The following is an 18,177-nucleotide window of genomic DNA, read 5'->3' as shown; positions in this document are numbered from 1 at the left end:
TTCTCAAACAATTTAAAAATTCCTAAGAATAATAGTGTAGTTTAAAAAAAAATTCACTTGCTAGGAAAACTACTACTGTCAGTATTAAAATAGACACTAGAATAAAATACCTGCTGAACTTTCTGTGAAGTAGCCTTTCTACAAGCTACAGTCTGAAGATACTTTCTGTATATTTCAAGAACCCTAGAAGGTCATACTTACTCTGCTAGAATACACACACATCACATGACACACACACATGAAGAAGTCAAAGGAGCCATTTTTAGTTTGGATTTACTACAAAGAAGTAGTATAAAAGTACACACGTTGTGGGGGGAAAAAAGAGTGGTCTCCTATCGTGTTCCTCCATCTCCTCCCACTACTATCCAGTACTATATACTCAACTCCAAAAAAAAACTGTGATCATTTGATTAACAAACTCATCAAATAAAGTATTTCAGTTGATCTTCATATTTACCTTGCTTGCACCTGCACTTATCACTTCAAATTTTTCCAAGTATGGTGTAAGGTTTAATTTTAAAATTTTTCTCAGTGTAGTTCCAGAATCTGGAGTCAAGTCATAGCCTACAATTTCTGATATCTGCTTCCAGTGACGAGTTCTCATTCCTGGATTACACAGGATGGAGACAGTAGGGATATAATCCTAATGGTGAAAATATAAACCATAATGAGTCACTCTTTTGACTGCCACGCACACATAGATTTTATAGATGAAGCCTCAATAGTGTAAAGATTACAGTTCTTGAAATTATTTGACATATTTGATGAGTCCAGTCAAAATCCCAATTAGATTTTAGAGAAGAGAAACTAACAAAATGATTCTAAAGTTCACCTGCACAAATAAACATTTAGAAATAGCCCAGAAAATTTTAAGAGCAAAAAAGAAAGGGGTAAATATTCTATATGATATTAAACTATATGATAAGACTATGCTAATTAAAACTGTGGTATTATTATAGAAACACAAAGTTGTTGTATATATTATATGTAGAAACATATAACATAACATAATATATAGCTACAAATACACACACATACATACATAACATAAATGGGGGGAAAGCCTGCACCAAAATGCCAAAAATGTAACTTCTGTTTGGAAGTGAAAATTAACTACCAAATGAAAATACTTAGTTCATCATTCTTGATATTGACATTAGAACATTTTATTTTTTTTGAAGTTTTTTTCATTATTATGTTCAGTTAGCCAAAATATAGTACATCATTAGTTCTTGATGTAGTGTTCAATGATACATTAATTGCATATAACACCCAGTGCTCAACACAACACGTGCCTTCCTTAATTTTCTTTAAAACCAAGAACAAGATAAGCACACCTATTATTACCACTTCTAATGAACACTGTATTGAGTGTCTCAGCCAGTGAAGTAATATAAACAAATAAAAGATTGGGGAATAGAAATTTAAAGAAAAAACTACCCAAAGAAAAACAAAACATGAATTCAAAAAGATATATGCACGCTATGTTTACTGCAGTATTATTTATAACACCCAAGACATGGAAGCAACCTAAGTGTCCATCAATAGATGAATGGAAGAGGATGTGGTATATATACAATGAAATATTACTCAGCCACAAAAAAAGAATGAGATGAGGGCACCTGGGTGGCTCAGTCAGTTAAGCCTCCAACTCTTGATTTGGGCTCAGGTCATGATCTCAGGCTTGTGAGATAGAGCCCCAAGGGACATTTTGCACTGGGCATGGAGCATGTCTAGGGTTCTCTCTCTCTTCCTCTCCCTCTGCCCCTCCCCCCACACACATGCACGTATGCATGCTCTCTAAAAAAAAAGAATGAGATCATACCATTTGCAACATGGATGGACCTAGGGGGTATAATGGAGAAAAAAACGGACATTGTTCACAGATTATTGTCTATGTACAATGACTAGATATTAAATTAATATAAAGAAAATTAAAAGAATTACTATATATAAGCCACAGATAGCATAATTAACAAAAAGATCAATTTATGATAGCAACAATAAAATAAAGTACCTAGGGATAAATTTTGTTTAATTTTTTAAAGTTTTTTTTTAATATATATTTTTTAAAGATTTTATTTATTTATTTGACAGAGAGAGACACAGTGAGAGAGGAGCACAGGCAGGGGGAGTGGAGGGGGGAGAGGCAGGCTTCCCGCCGAGCGGGGAGCCTGATGCGGGGCTCCATCCCAGAACGCTGGGATCATAACCTGAGCCGAAGGCAGGCGCTTAATGACTGAGCCACCCAGGCGCCCCTAAAGTTTATTAATATCTTTTTTAGTAATCTCTACACCTAACTTGGGACTCAAACCCAAACCCTAAGATCAAGAGTCACATGTTCTTCCAACTGAGCCAGCCAGGTGCCCATACCTAGGGATACATTAAGTGAAAGCTGTGCAAAGCTATTTTGGAGAAACCATATAACTTTATTAAAAGATGTTAAAGAAAATCTAAATACCATGCACTGATAGATTCATTATCATATAACTGACAAAGGATTATTACCCAGAATATATTATAAAAAATTTCATAAATTAACAATAAAAACAACAGAAACAACCACTGAAACAAAAATGACAAGAGAGTCAAAGGGCCTAAATAGGCATTTCACAAAAGAAGAAATATGAAATGTAAGTACTTTGAGGGATCTTTGTTCATAAGACCATAAGTAGGAAAATCAATGAATTAGGTAAGTAAGCAATAATATATAGCAGTGAAAATGAAGGACTACAGTCATTCCCAAGACATGGATGAGTTTTAGAAACATAAGGCTGAGTGAAAAAAAATCAAGTCACGTAAGACTAAAAATGGATGATATATTTTTATAAATTGTTACATACAAATGTGAACAAACAAAAAAAAGAATTACAAACAATTTATGACACACTTATCTTCAAGGGGGATTAAGGGGCTTAAAATAGGGAAGGATTACATAGAGAGAAGCAAGAGTATTGATAATTTTTTAATTTTAAAGAATAGGTAAGAGTTCATGCATGTTCATTTTCTTCATAGCTTACATGTACGTTACATATAGTCTTCAAGTATTCGATAATAAAAATGTGTTAACAGAGAGAGATAGAGAAAGAACACTTATCTCTTCCTGTTCCCAATCCAATTCAAAGCCCAACAAAATCATATTTATACTTCTGGTCACCTCCTTAGTAAAGCCTTATCTGTTTTCCAAATGACAAAATTAATTGCTCTATGCCCTTTTCTTTCAGAGGATACTGCTATCTTCTACCTATGAATTTCTTCATTCTGCCTTTTATTACCAGTTGTTTACAGCCATTTCTCTTGCTACATTGTGTTCTGAGGGGCAAAAGTCTTTGTGTGACCTGGACAAGAAAAATATTGAACTAGAAGACTCTAATGTCAATATCCAAGCCACTAATTACATGAAAAATTTTCTTAAAAAGACATTTAGATTGGAAAGAAAAACATAAAACTATCTCTATTTACAGGTTACATGATCTCATATATAGAAAATTCTAAGGAATTCAATTATTTTTTAATATTTTTTAAGTAATCTATACACCCAACATAGAGTTCAAACCCTGATATCAAGAGTTGCAGGCTCCACCACTTGAGCCAGTCAGGTGCCCCACTAAGGAATTCATTTAAAAACCGTTAAAACTGATCATCATCATTAGCCATCAGGGAAATTCAAATCAAAACCATATTGAGATATCACCTTACACCAGTCAGAATGGCAAAAATTGACAAGACAAGAAACAACAAATGTTGGAGAGGTTGTGGAGAAAGGGGAACCCTCTTACACTGTTGGTGGGAATGCAAGTTGGTACAGCCACTTTGGAAAACAGTGTGGAGGTGCCTCAAAAAATTAAAAATAGAGCTACCCTATGACCCAGCAATTGCACTACTGGGTATTTACCCCAAAGACACAGATGTAATGAAGAGCCATATGCACCCCAGTGTTCATAGCAGCAATGTCCACAATAGCCAAACTGTGGAAAGAGCCGAGATGCCCTTCAACAGATGAATGGATAAAGAAGATGTGGTCCATGACTGTTGAATCTCAGATCTGTACCTCTGAAACAAATAATGCAATATATGTTAAGAAAAAAAAAAAGAAGAAGAAGAAGGTAGCGGGAGGGGAAGAATGAAGCGGGGAAAATCAGAGGGGTAGACGAACCATGAGAGATGATGGACTCTGAAAAACAAACAGGGTTCTGGAGGGGAGGGGGGTGGGAGGATGGGTTAGCCTGGTGGTGGGTATTGAGGAGGGCACATTCTGCATGGAGCACTGGGTGTTATGCACAAACAATGAATCATGGAACACTTCATCTAAAACTAATGATGTAATGTATGGGGATTAACATAAGAATAAAAAAAAAAAAGATGTGGTCCATATATACAATGAATATTACTCAGCCATCAGAAAGGATGAATACCCAACTTTTACATGAACATGGATGGGACTGGAGGAGATTATGGTAAGTGAAATAAGTCAAGCAGAGAAAGTCAATTATCATATGGTTTCACTTATTTGTGGAACATAAGGAATAGCATGGAGGACATTAGGAGAAGGAAGGGAAAAATGAAGGGGGGTGGAATCGGAGGGAGAGATGAACCATGAGAGACTATGGACTCTGAGAAACAAACTGAGGGTTTTAGAGAGGAAGGGGGTGGGGGGATGGGTTAGCCTAGTGATGGGTATTAAGGAGGGCACGTACTGCACGGAGCACTGGATGTTGCATGAAAACAATGAATCGTGGATCATTACATCGAAAACTAATGATGTATTGTATGGTGACTAACATAACATAATAAAATTAAATTTAAAAAAAAAACTTGGGGGAAAAAGGAAAAAAATGGTAGCTGGTGTGTCCTTTCAATGTCATCTCAGGTATAGGGCCACCTAAGGAAAATGTAACTATTTAAAGACTGTATTTTATTCAACTCACTGTTTATTACTCAATGTCCCAGACTTTGTAAAATTACAACTTGTAGATTTTTGTCCAGTAGAGATGCAAGTAATTTCTGTTAAATACAAAAGGTAACTCCAAATGTTATACTTTGTTCTGTGTGACATTAACCAGTTTTAGATCAATACTAGCAATCTTTTTCTAACATTCCTTTATTAAATTGCCCATAAATACTCAGCTCCTCAACTGCTCTTTGAACCAGACTTACCACCTAACTGGTTCTCTCATTAATTAATAAATAGAATAAAATATTTGATACATGTTTATTTTTATATTTGAATGATCATGTTTCCATTTTTTATAAATAATAATTTAATAAATTTTTTTTACTTTATTTAAAATTTACCTTTTTTTAAATCAGAGGATCATAGATTATCCAACTTTCCATTTTGATTAGTAATGACTTTACTAATCAAAGTAAGGCTCAGCAGGGAGTCCACTTCTCTCTCTCCCTCTGCCACTCTCCCCACCCCCCAGGTCATGTGCACTCTCTCTCAAATAAATAAAATCTTTTTTAAAAAAGAAATAAAATATGGGGTGCCTGGGTGGCTCAGTCAGTTAAGCATCTGCCTTCAGCTCAGGTCATGATCCCAGGATCCTGGGATCAAGTCCCTCATTGGGCTCCCTGCTCAGCGGGAAGTCTGCTTCTCCCCCTCCTTCCCACTTGTGCTCTCTCTCGCTATCTCTCTCTCAAAAAAATAAATAAAATATTTAAAAAAGAGAAATAAAATTGAGAAAATAAAACTTCCCATTTGTTTCATAAGGTCAATATAATCCTGATACCAAAACCTGACACAGACATTACAAGAAAATTAAGATCAACATCCCTCCCTCCTCAAGAATCCTCAATAAAATGTTAGCAAATAATAAACTATGAAAGTACTAGAAGGAAACAGAGGGTTACAGGAGGGAGGGGGATGGAAGGATGGGGTAACCTGGTGATGGGTATTAAGGAAGGCACATGTTGTGATGAGCATTGGGTGTTATATGCAACTAATGAACACTACATCAAAAATTAATGATGTACTATATGTTGGCTAATTGAACTTAATAAAAAAAAAAACTATTCTGGAATGTTATTTATTCTAGTTTTGGACTTTGACGTAAATGAGCCATAAATTGAAGCTCCAATCTGGAGTAAATAGATTACCATGGCCCCGAGGCCCAAAGGTCACTATAAAGGCAGCAGTCCAAAAAAGAATGCTCAATAAAGGCTCTATGTCAAAGAGGAAGAAACAAAAAAAAAACAACAACATTATCTTGGAATGAGGAAAGCATTTCTAGCTATAATTTAAAATTCAGTAGACAAAGGAAAAGAACAGGGGCACCTGGCTGGCTCAGCTGGTGGGGCATGAGACTCTTGATCCCAGGGTGGTGAGTTTGAGCCCTATGTTGGGCATAGGGATTACTTAATTTAAAAAAAAGGAAAAGAATGATAATTACAGGGCGCCTGGGTGGCTCAGTTGGTTAAGCGACTGCCTTCGGCTCAGGTCATGATCCTGGAGTCCCTGGATCGAGTCCCGCATCGGGCTCCCTGCTCGGCAGGGAGTCTGCTTCTCCCTCTGACCCTCCCCCCTCTCATGTGCTCTCTTTCTCTCTCAAATAAATAAATAAATAAACAATCTTAAAAAAAATGATAACTACATAAAAATAAAAAACCTTCCTTTTCCGTTTACTTTGGAACAATCTAAATTCAAATAAAAACATAAAGAGGCTTTTGCAAGGAGGTGCCTGGGTGGCTCAGTTGGTTAAGTGTCCAACTCTTGGTTTTGGCTCAGGTCATGATTTCTGGGTTGTGAGATCCAGCCCTGAGTAGGGCTCTGCGCTCAGAAGGGAGTCTACATGAGATTCTCTCTCTCCCTCTTCCCCCTTTGTCCCTCCCTCTCTGCCCCTCTCCTTGCTCATGCTTTCTCTCTCTCTCTCAAATAAATAAATAAATAAATAAATAAAATCTTTAAAGAAAAAGGCTTCTGTAAGGCAAGAGCCATGATAAAGTCAAAAAACAAATAACAAATATTTGCAAAATACATCATAGACAAAGCCTACTCTCTCTAATATATACGTATTATATATACTTATAATGTCCTAGGAAATTAATATGTCCTAGAAGTATTAATATAATTAATATTAATATAGAAATATAAATAAGATTAATATATATTATGTCCTAGAAATCAGTAAGAAAAAGATCAATAATTCAATAGATAGACAATGATAAGACCAAACAGTTCACAAAGAAATACAAAACATTCTTAAATATATACAAATATGCTTAACATTTTATGAAATAAGAGAAATGAAAATTCTCTTAGCAGATTAGCAAAACCCAAGTTTAAGGATATTCTCTTGTTGAGGGTGGTGAGACTTTAAATAGGCATAGCCCCTAGGTAAGGTAATTTGACTATAGATTTTAACCTGGCATTTACTGTTCTGGAATTTACCCTGAAGTCACACCTTCACACACACATGAAATCTAACACCAATATGTAACATTATACAGGTACAAAAAAAGGAGAAAAAAAGTTTATATTCGATGAGAAAAGTCTCCAAGATAAAGTAATCAAAGCAAAGGGGGGGAAATAATACATATAGTATGCTATATTTTATGTAGAAAGATGTCAGAATAAGAATATATATTCACATTTTTATATGTGTAACAAAACTCTGGAAGTATACACATGAAAGTCCTAACATTGATAACGTGAGTTATATGGGTGAGAAACATGGGAAGGAGACTTTCCAGATACATCTTTTTTTTTTTTTAAGTAGGCTCCACGCCCAACATGGAGCCCAACGCGGAGCCTGAACTCACAACCCTGAGACCAAGACCTGAACCGAGATCAAGAGTCAGACGCTTAACCGACTGAGCCACTGAGGCACCCCTCAGATATCTTTTTAAGTTTTTTGAGCCACACAACTATATTCAATATTGAAAATGATGTTAAGTGGTTTCTTTGAAAAAATTTCAGGCAGCTCATGGAATCTCTAAGAGTGCTCGGCCCAGACAGGAACAGTGTTCCAAATGCTATCCGAGTTTGCCGACAGTGGGAACTTGGCACTGCCCCTGGGACCACTGCAACTGCTGCCTAGGGGGGCTGGAGGCCTTCTGCACGGTCACAAAAATACTTATTATCCTCTTGTAAAGATGACTGAAGCCCGTGAGGCTAACTAGCTTGCCCAAGGTATGCCATGGCCAAGCACAGAATTGTGATACAAACCTAAGTGGCATGACTTTACAGCTTTCCCAACTAACTGATACCCTGTGTTGTTGCGCTTGGATAGGCTGATGGGTCTGCCCTGGTCATTTTTTACCCTCTTTATATGGTTGTCGCTGGTCATTCTAGGCTTTGCTATCTGCCATCCATTGTTCTACAAAGGGATTGATTTCAGTGACTTTATCAGCAAAGGATGAAGCATGGATTTAGTAATAGATCAAGTTTTCCAGCGTCAGCTTTGGTTTTGCTTCCAAATCTTTCTATTTCGCTTCATTAGCACTGGATGATGTGAATAGCTCCTACCAGGGCTTTCTAAAATGTCATTAGATGTGTTCATACCTTAAAAACTTTTATCTGCTCCATTACTGTGGAGCACATAGTAATAGTAGGATTCTCTTTTGGTTCTTCTTCAAGTCTCTCTTCTCCCAGAGATCGCCTTTTTGCTGCCTTTCTTTTTTCTTGTAATTCCTTCTTTTGCTTCATTTGGAAAAATTTCAGGGTCTTAAAAATTTCTCGGGAAAATTCATCCACATCAGCTTCCATACTTTCCCCATTAAGGTCCAAAAACCCTCCATCCATCCACCTGAATTGAAGACAAAATATTAAACTCAGAAACTTCTGGAGTGCAAAGAGGGACTTGGAGATTCTTCAGGCTAACCTCCTCATTTTAATAGAGAAACTGTGGGCCAGAGCAGTTAACAGTTTTTCTTAATCACACAGGTAGAGTCGATGGTAGAGAGATAAGATTAACACCATCATCTCAACCATGCTGCATGTGCTAAAATATGTATCAGACTGTAAATGGCTGACTAAGAGTAGCCAAATGAAATGCAGATTTGACTCCAAAAAATATTAGTCAACTTCATTAATTGCATAAAGAGGTGAAACAGCTCTGGAAAACCCAAGTGAGACTTCAGTATCATATTGGTAAGGTCAGGCTACCTTAGCACCAGTTGGCATTTCTCCTGTATGACACTTGGTTCTCTTTCAAATGGATGAATATGTCCTACTTTTAAACACTTAGCCAACAACAATATAAAAAATCACTATACATCTACAAATCCTTTTACATCATTTGCTTAATTTTTATTACATTACCAGAAATTACCGTTTTTCTGTTCGTTGCCACCTCAGAACAAGATTGAAAAACTTCTGATAGGGCTCAATGTTCACTTTTAATTTATCCAGTTCAGGATATTTTGTCAATTCCCATTTGAAAAGTTCCTCTTCTTTATTAATAAACTGAGCTGCTTCCTCAGATTCCTGAATACGTTTTTGTAATTGCCTTACATCTGTCACATACTGAAAGCAAATAATTTTTTGTCTCAACAAATATCCAAGTAATGTTATAAGACTATATGACACTGCATAGGCTGTGTCCTTGCATTTACATTGCAACTTTATTTTTTTTAAGATTTTATTTATTTGAGAGAGAGACAGAGAAAGCACACGCACATGAGCAGAGGAGAGGGGCAGAGGAGAAGCAGACTCCCTGCTGAAAAGGGAGCCAGATTCGGGACTCGATCCCAGGACCCCGGGATCATGACCTGAGCCAAAGGCAGATGCTTAACTGACTGAGCCACCCAGGCACTGACGCTGCAACTTTAAATATCAACTTTACAACACTACTATGATATAGAGCAAAAGATATGGTTCCATCTATTTTACAGATAGAAAGCTAAGTCACAAGAAAGATCACATACATAGTACCAGTTCCAGGCCTAAGAGTCAGACCCCTCTTTGCCATAGTAAGCATATGTTTTTCTGTATTTTTAAATGTATGCAAATATGTCTCATATTAATCTACAGGCCTGTCATAGTTATGCTCTTCTGTGTTTATCATACCTGTTGCATGCGGTCCAATTCTGCAAATTCTGTAAACTCTTCCATGCGACGTGATTCCTTTTCTATTTCCAAAATCAGTTTCTCTCTCTTGGCAATTAGCTCATTTTCTTTTTTATGTTTAGCACTCTCAATGAGCTTTTTAAGAGACAATTTGATCAGGTTAATTATTTTGTTACAAAGGAAACCTATCAAGTCAGAAATCTGAATGCTTTGTATGGTAATAAAAAACACTACAGAAGTAAAAATGAGTACAAAAGTGAAACACTAATAAAAAAATGCAAAGAATAATAAACCACCCAGAAAGATTTTCCTAGCTCTCTGAAGTGACTGTAATGATTCTTATGTATTATTAACAGATGCTGGGTAATGGTAGAAGCTACCATTTATTGAGCACATGCCATGTGTCAGGAACTACCCAATACCTTACCTACATTAGCACAGTTATTATTATTATTCTCAGTTCAGAGATGAAGAAATTTAGGCTTACAGAAATCAAGAGGCATGTCCAATGTCACCAAGTCATAAAAGACAAAATCTGCACTAGAACTTTGGTTTATCTGACTTATTTGCTTTTTCATTACTATACCATCTCACTTCCCAATTTAGGAGAAGTTGGTTTACACTAGAACTGTTCCAAAATCTAAAGTATATTCAATCTGATATAAAATTCTGAATCTGCTACTTCTTTTCTCTCTCATCCTGGGCCAGTTACTTAACTTCTCTGAGACTCACTTTTCTCATCTATGAAATGGGGGAAATAGGAGGACCTGGGATTTCTGCAGGTACTAAATGAATTACTAAATGCAAAGCACTTAAGGCAGTGCTTACTATTATTACCAGTCTATAACAGTTCTGACCTCTTTAATGTCAGTCCGACTTCTTACCAGATCCTGTATTAAGCCTAACAGCCTGTTCTTAACCTGCAGGGCCATAAATGTTTCTAGCCCCAAACTCATATTGACACATAAAGTTAGTTTTTAAAGGTAGATCAAATAAATGTGCTTAAAATGTCAGAATACAAAAATATATACTGAAAAAGATATTTACCACATCATTTTCATCAAAGATGGGATTAATTTTCCTAGGCCACATAAGGATAGCTGAATTTAAAGCTAAGTCTTCTTGAGAAAATAGGAAAACATCTAAAAAGTAACTCATTCGGCGTTTGGATTCCTACAAAAGAAACTCCAGATATAATACACCATGTAGAAAAACTAAGGCATTATGGAAAAGAGAAGAACCAACAATTTCTAATACTCTAAACAAGGTTTTGGAAACATGTCATGTTTATGAAGACAGAACCAAAACTCTCACTATTTGTAATTTATATGATGGTATATATAGACATCCCCAAAAAATCTTCAGATAAACTATTAAAATGAAGAGAAATAAAAAATATATAACTTTTTTTTTTAAGAATTATCTATTTATTTGAGAGAGAGAGCACACACACACACGAGGGGCAGAGGGGGGAGTGGGAGAGGGACAGAAATCCTCAAGCAGACTCCCTGCTGAGCACAGAGCTTGACCATACAGGGCTTGATCCCAGAAGATCATGACCTGAGCCAAAATCAAGAGTCGGCCACTTAACTGACTGAGCCACCCAAGCACTCCAATATACAACATTTTTAAAGGTAAGGTTTTTAAAGAAAAAAGAAATTTCAAGAATTAAGAAAAAATTCAGTGATCAATATGAATTTATATATAACAATAAATTTTATATTATAACACAAAGTATAAAATAAATATCCATAAGTCCATAGTGATATAAATAAGTCATTGAATAAATTAATAAGGGAAGAAGGAGACAAATCTCCCATGCAGAAGAATTCCAAATAAATTATGTAGCTACTTTACTCCAGGAGAGTGTTAACTCCCCAGTTCTGAAGTGTGGGCTGCAAATAGTGACTTCCTTCCAGAGAGGACATATGGGAAGGGAGAGAAAAGAGTGGAGAGATCTGGGCGCCTGGGTGGCTCAGTTGGTTAAGCGACTGCCTTCGGCTCAGGTCATGATCCTGGAGTCCCTGGATCGAGTCCCGCATCGGGCTCCCTGCTCAGCAGGGAGTCTGCTTCTCCCTCTGACCCTCCCCCCCTCATGTGCTCTCTCTCATTCTCTCTCTCAAATAAATAAATAAAATCTTTAAAAAAAGAAAAAGAAAAACATCAGATGAATTCCAAAACGGGGCTACCCTCTGATATACCTGACCCATACTTCTCAACACTATGAAGGTCATTAAAAAAACTAAAGAGGGGGAGCCTGGCTGGCTCAGTTGGTAGAGCATTCAACACTTGATCGCAGGGTTGTGAGTTCAAGCCCCATGTTGGGTGTGGAGTCTACTTGAAAAAAAAAAACCAACAGGGATTCTAGAAAGATGGCAGAGGAGTGGGGGACCCTATTTCAACTGGTCCCGGAATTGAGCTGGATATCTACCAGACCACTCTGAGCACCCACGAAACCAGCCTGAGATGTAAGAAGATCTGGATCTGTACAAGCAGAATATCACAGGTGGTTGGTTTTGAGGTACGAAGCGGGGAGCCGTGATTCCGTGGGCAGATATCGGAGGATAAACGGCAGCGGGACGGTGCCTGGCTGTGGGGATCCTACACCGCCGGTGAGTGACAGCCTCACCCGCTGCGGAGGGGGCACAGACTCGCAGACTGATAGCAGCAGGGAAAGGACTTTAGGGCAGCCCCTGGGGCGGAAACCCGGAGCTGTGGGGTCGCACATGCAAACTGGGAGCCGCTGGCGGTTTTAGAAGCACAAAGGGCAGAGATGGCCCCAACCTGGAGGCAGGACTGGGGGCGCTGCGGAGGGGCGCACAACCCAGGACACGGCAGTTTATAGCAGCACGGACAGAAAGGGAGACAGTGTGGCCTGGAGAGCTCACTGAAGAACAGACTGCGGTCTCTCTGCTCTGAGGCAGAGGGTTGGAAACAGTCTCTTCTGCTCTGACTTGCGGAAGAGACACGGAAAGCCGCCAGGGAAAGGTGCCAGAGAACAAAAGCCCCAAAAACTGATTCCCGCTGAGCCCATTCCCCGCCACAGGGGGGCAGGGCAACTCCGTCCGAACAGGGTTGCCTGAGTAACAGCGCGGCAGGACCCTCCCCCAGAAGACAGGCTGGGAAAACAAGAGGCCAGCAACCCTAAGGTCCCAAGAAAACAGGTGCATCTTGCTTGGGTTCTGGTCAATAATTTGGACTCTATACATTCCCTCAAACACCCATCAACAGAATGACTAGGAGGAGGAGCCCCCAAAACAGAAAAGACTCAGAGATTATGACTTATGCTGCAGATTTACAAATGGATGCAGATATAACCAAGATGTCAGAGATGGAATTCAGGCTAGCAATTGTGAAGACAATGGCTAGCATGGAGAAATCAATTAATGGCAACATAGAGTCTTTAAGGGCAGAAATAAAAGGTGAATTGGCACAACTTAAAAATGCTATCAATGAGATCCAATCCAATCTAGATAATCTAACAGCTAGGGTAATTGAGACAGAAGAGAGAATAAGCTACCTGGAAGACAATATAATAGATAAAAAGGGAAAAGAGGAGGCCAGGGAAAAACAACTCAGAATCCATGGATCAGAGAAATAAGTGACACCATGAGGCATTCCAATGTCAGAATAATTGGAATCCCGGAGGGAGTGGAGAGAGAGAGAGAACTAGAAGATGTACTTGAGCAAATTGTAGCTGAGAACTTCCCTAATCTGGGGAATGAAACAAACATTCGAGTCCTAGAGGCAGAGAGGACCCCTCCCAAGATCAAGGAAAACAGGCCAACACCCTGGCATGTAATAGTAAAACTTGCAAATCTTAGAACCAAGGAAACCATCTTAAGGGCAGTTAGGGGGAAGAGATTCCTTACATACAGAGGGAGGAACATCAGAATAACATCAGACCTATCCACAGAGACCTGGCAAGCCAGAAAGGGCTGGCAAGACATATTCAGGGTACTAAATGAGAAGAACATGCAGCCAAGAATACTTTATCCAGCAAGGCTATCTTTTAGAATGGATGGAGAGATGCAGAGCTTCCACGACCGGCAGAAACTGAAAGAATATGTGACCACTAAGCCGGCCCTGCAAGAAATATTAAGGGGGGTTCTATAGAAGGAGAAAGACCCCAAGAGTGATATACAATAGAAATTTACAGGGACAATCTATGAAAACAACATCTTCATAGGCAACATGATGACAATTCATATCTTTCAATAATCACTCTCAATGTGAACAGCCTAAATGCTCCCATAAAACGGCACAGGGTTGCAGATTGCATAAAAAGACAAGACCCATCCATATGCTGCCTACAAGAGACTCATTTTGAACCTAAAGATACATCCAGACTGAAAGTGAAGGGATGGAGATCCATCTTCCATGCCAGCAGACCTCAAAAGAAAGCTGGGGTAGCAATTCTTGTATCAGGCAAATTAGATTTTAAACTAAAGCCTGTAATAAGAGACACGGAAGGACACTATATCATTCTTAAAGGGCCTATCCAACAAGAAGACCTAACAATTGTAAATATCTACACCCCCAACATGGGAGCAGCCATCTACATAAGCCAACTATTAACCAAAATAAAGAGTCATATTGATAACAATACGTTAATTGTAGGAGACCTCAATACTCCACTCTCAGCAATGGTCAGATCATCTAAGCAGAAAACCAACAAGGAAACAAGAGCTTTGAATGATACACTGGACCTCATAGATATTTACAGAACATTCCACCCTAAAACAACAGAATACTCATTCTTCTCGAGTGCACATGGAACTTTCTCCAGAATAGACCACACACTGGGTCACAAATCAGGTCTCAACCGATACGAAAAGATTGAGATTATTCCCAGGATATTCTCTGGCCACAATGCTTTAAAACTGGAACTCATCACAAGAAAAAATTTGGCAGAAATTCAAACACTTGGAAGCTAAAGACCACTCTTCTCAAGAATGTTTGGGTCAACCAAGAAATCAAAGAAGAACTTAAACAATTCATGGAAATCAATGAGAACGAAAACACATCAGTCCAAAACCTATGGGATACTGCAAAGGCAGTCCTAAGGGGGAAATACATAGGCATCCAAGCCTCACTCAAAAAAATAGAAAAATCCCGAATTCACCAACTAACTCTACACCTTAAAGAACTAGAGAAAAAACAATAAATGATGCCTAAGCCATGCATTAGAAGAGAAATAATTAAAATTAGAGCAGAAATCAATGAATTAGAAACCAGAAATGCAGTAGATCAGATCAATGAAACTAGAAGTTGGTTCTTTGAAAGAATTAATAAGATCAATAAACCACTGGCCAGACTTATCCAAAAGAAAAGAGAAAGGACCCAAATTAATAAAATTATGAATGAAAGGGGAGAGATTACGACTCACATCAAGGACACAGAAACAATTATTAGAAATTATTATCAACAACTATATGCCAATAAGCTGAGCAATCTGGATGAAATGGAGGCCTTCCTGGAAACCTATAAGCTGCCAAGACTGAAACAGGAAGAAATTGACAACCTGAAGAGGCCAATAACCAGTAACGAGATTGAAGCAGTGATCAAAAACTTCCCCAAAAGCAAGAGTCCAGGGCCTGATGGATTCCCTGGGGAATTCTACCAAACATTCAAAGAAGAAATAATACCTATTCTACTGAAGCTATTTCAAAAAATAGAAACAGAAGGAAAACTTCCAAACTCATTCTATGAGGCCAGCATTACCTTAGTCCCCAAACCAGGCAAAGAGAATTTCAGACCGATATCCCTGATGAATATGGATTCCAAAATTCTCAACAAAATCCTAGCTAATAGGATCCAACAATACATTAAAAGAATCATCCACCACGACCAAGTGGGATTTATCCCCGGGATGCAAGGGTGGTTCAACATTCGCAAATCAATCAATGTGATAGAACACATTAATAAGAGGAGGGAGAAGAACCATATGGTCCTCTCAATTGATGCAGAAAAAGCATTTGACAAAATACAACATCCTTTCCTGATTAAAACTCTCCAGAGTATAGGGATAGAGGGAATATTCTTCAATTTCATAAAATCCATCTATGAAAAACCCACAGTAAATATCATCCTCAATGGGGAAAAGCTGAGAGCCTCTCCCTTAAGATCAGGAACACGTCAAGGATGCCCACTCTCGCCACTATTGTTCAACATAGTAGTAGAAGTCCTAGCAACAGCAATCAGACAACAAAAAGAAATAAAAGGTATTCAAATTGGCAAAGAAGAAGTCAAACTCTCTCTGTTCATAGATGACATGATACTTTATGTGGAAAGCCCAAAAGACTCCACCCCAAATTACTAGAACTCATAGAGCAATTCAGTAATGTGGCAAGATACAAAATCAATGCACAGAAATCAGTTACTTTCTTATACACTAACAACGCAACTGTAGAAAGAGAAATTAGAGAAATGATTCCATTTACAATAGCACCAAAAACTGTAAGATACCTAGGAATAAACCTAACCAAAGAGGTAAAGGATCTATACTCTAGGAACTACAGAACACTCATGAAAGAAATTGAAGAAGACACAAAAAGATGGAAAAATATTCCATGCTCATGGATCGGAAGAATAAACATTGTTAAAATGTCCATGCTACCCAGAGCAATCTCTACCTTCAATGCCATCCCAATCAAAATTCTAATGACATTTTTCAAAGTGCTGGAACAAACAATCTTAAAATTTGTACAGAATCAGAAAAGATCCCGAATCGCCAAGGAGATGTTGAAAAAGAAAAACAAAGCTGGGGGCATCACGTTGCCTGATTTCAAGCTATATTACAAAGCTGTGATCACCAAGACAGCATGGTACTGGCACAAAAACAGACATATAGACCAATGGAACAGAACAGAGAACCCAGGTATGGACCCTCAACTCTATGGTCAAATAATCTTTGACAAAGCAGGAAAAAACATGCAATGGAAAAAAGACAGTCTCTTCAATAAATGGCGCTGGGAAAATGGGACAGCCACATGCAGAAGAAGGAAACTCGACCATTCTCTAACACCATTCACAAAGATAAACTCAAAGTGGGTGAAAGACCTCAATGTGAGACAGGACTCCATCAAAATCCTAGAGGAGAACATAGGCAGTAACCTCTTTGACATCGGCCACAGCAACTTCTTTCAAGATACATCTCCAAAACTAGTGAAACAAAAGCAAAAATGAACTTTGGGACTTGATCAAGATAAAAAGCTTCTGCACAGTAAAGGAAACAGTCAACAAAACAAAGGCAACCCACAGAATGGGAGAAGATATTTGCAAATGACACTACAGATAAAGGGCTGGTATCCAAGATCTATAAAGAACTTCTCAATCTCAACACCCAAAAAACAAATAATCAAGTCAAAAAGTGGGCAGAAGATATGAAAAGACACTTCTCTGAAGAAGACATACAAATGGTTAACAGACACATGAAAAAATGTTCATCATTAGCCATCAGGGAAATTCAAATCAAAACCACATTGAGATACCACCTTACACCAGTTAGAATGGCCAAAATGGACAGGGAAAGAAACAACAAATGTTGGAGAGGTTGTGGAGAAAGGGGAACCCTCTTACACTGTTGGTGGGAATGCAAGTTGGTACAGCCACTTTGGAAAACAGTGTGGAGGTGCCTCAAAAAATTAAAAATAGAGCTACCCTATGACCCAGCAATTGCACTACTGGATTTACCCCAAAGACACAGATGTGGTGAAAAGAAGGGCCATATGCACCCCAATGTTCATAGCAGCAATGTCCACAACAGCCAAACTGTGGAAAGAGCCAAGATGCCCTTCAACAGATGAATGGATAAAGAAGATGGGGTCCATATATACAATGGAATATTACTCAGCCATCAGAAAGGATGAATACCCAACTTTTACATGAACATGGATAGGACTGGAGGAGATTATGGTAAGTGAAATAAGTCAAGCAGAGAAAGTCAATTATCATATGGTTTCACTTATTTGTGGAACATAAGGAATAGCATGGAGGACATTAGGAGAAGGGAGGGAGAAATGAGGGGGAGGGAACTGGAGGGAGAGATGAACCATGAGAGACTATGGACTCTGAGAAACAAACAGGGTTTTAGAGGGGAGGGGGGAAGGGGTATTGGTTAGCCCGGTGATGGGTATTAAGGAGGGCATGTATTGCATGGAGCACTG

General features: G+C 38.4%; 1 protein-coding gene across 1 annotated transcript in view; it reads right to left on the bottom strand.

Moving 5' to 3' along the window:
* DNAH12 (dynein axonemal heavy chain 12) overlaps positions 1-18,177 on the bottom strand; it is a 241,211-nt gene that overhangs the window by 167,930 nt on the left and 55,104 nt on the right. Inside the window, exons 16-20 of the mRNA XM_064594709.1 lie at positions 11,057-11,182; positions 10,010-10,144; positions 9,273-9,466; positions 8,504-8,747; positions 458-643 (exon numbers count right to left, since the gene is read on the bottom strand). Coding sequence (XP_064450779.1) covers positions 458-643; positions 8,504-8,747; positions 9,273-9,466; positions 10,010-10,144; positions 11,057-11,182 — 885 coding nt within the window. The remainder of the gene's footprint in view (positions 1-457; positions 644-8,503; positions 8,748-9,272; positions 9,467-10,009; positions 10,145-11,056; positions 11,183-18,177) is intronic.

Source organism: Mirounga angustirostris, unplaced genomic scaffold, assembly GCF_029215605.1.
Source record: "Mirounga angustirostris isolate CCGP_5_RB_7025 unplaced genomic scaffold, mMirAng1.0.hap1 SCAF_1, whole genome shotgun sequence".
Taxonomy (NCBI): domain Eukaryota; kingdom Metazoa; phylum Chordata; class Mammalia; order Carnivora; family Phocidae; genus Mirounga; species Mirounga angustirostris.
The sequence above is the reverse complement of the archived record's forward strand: the minus strand, read 5'-3'. Positions and strand labels throughout refer to the sequence as shown.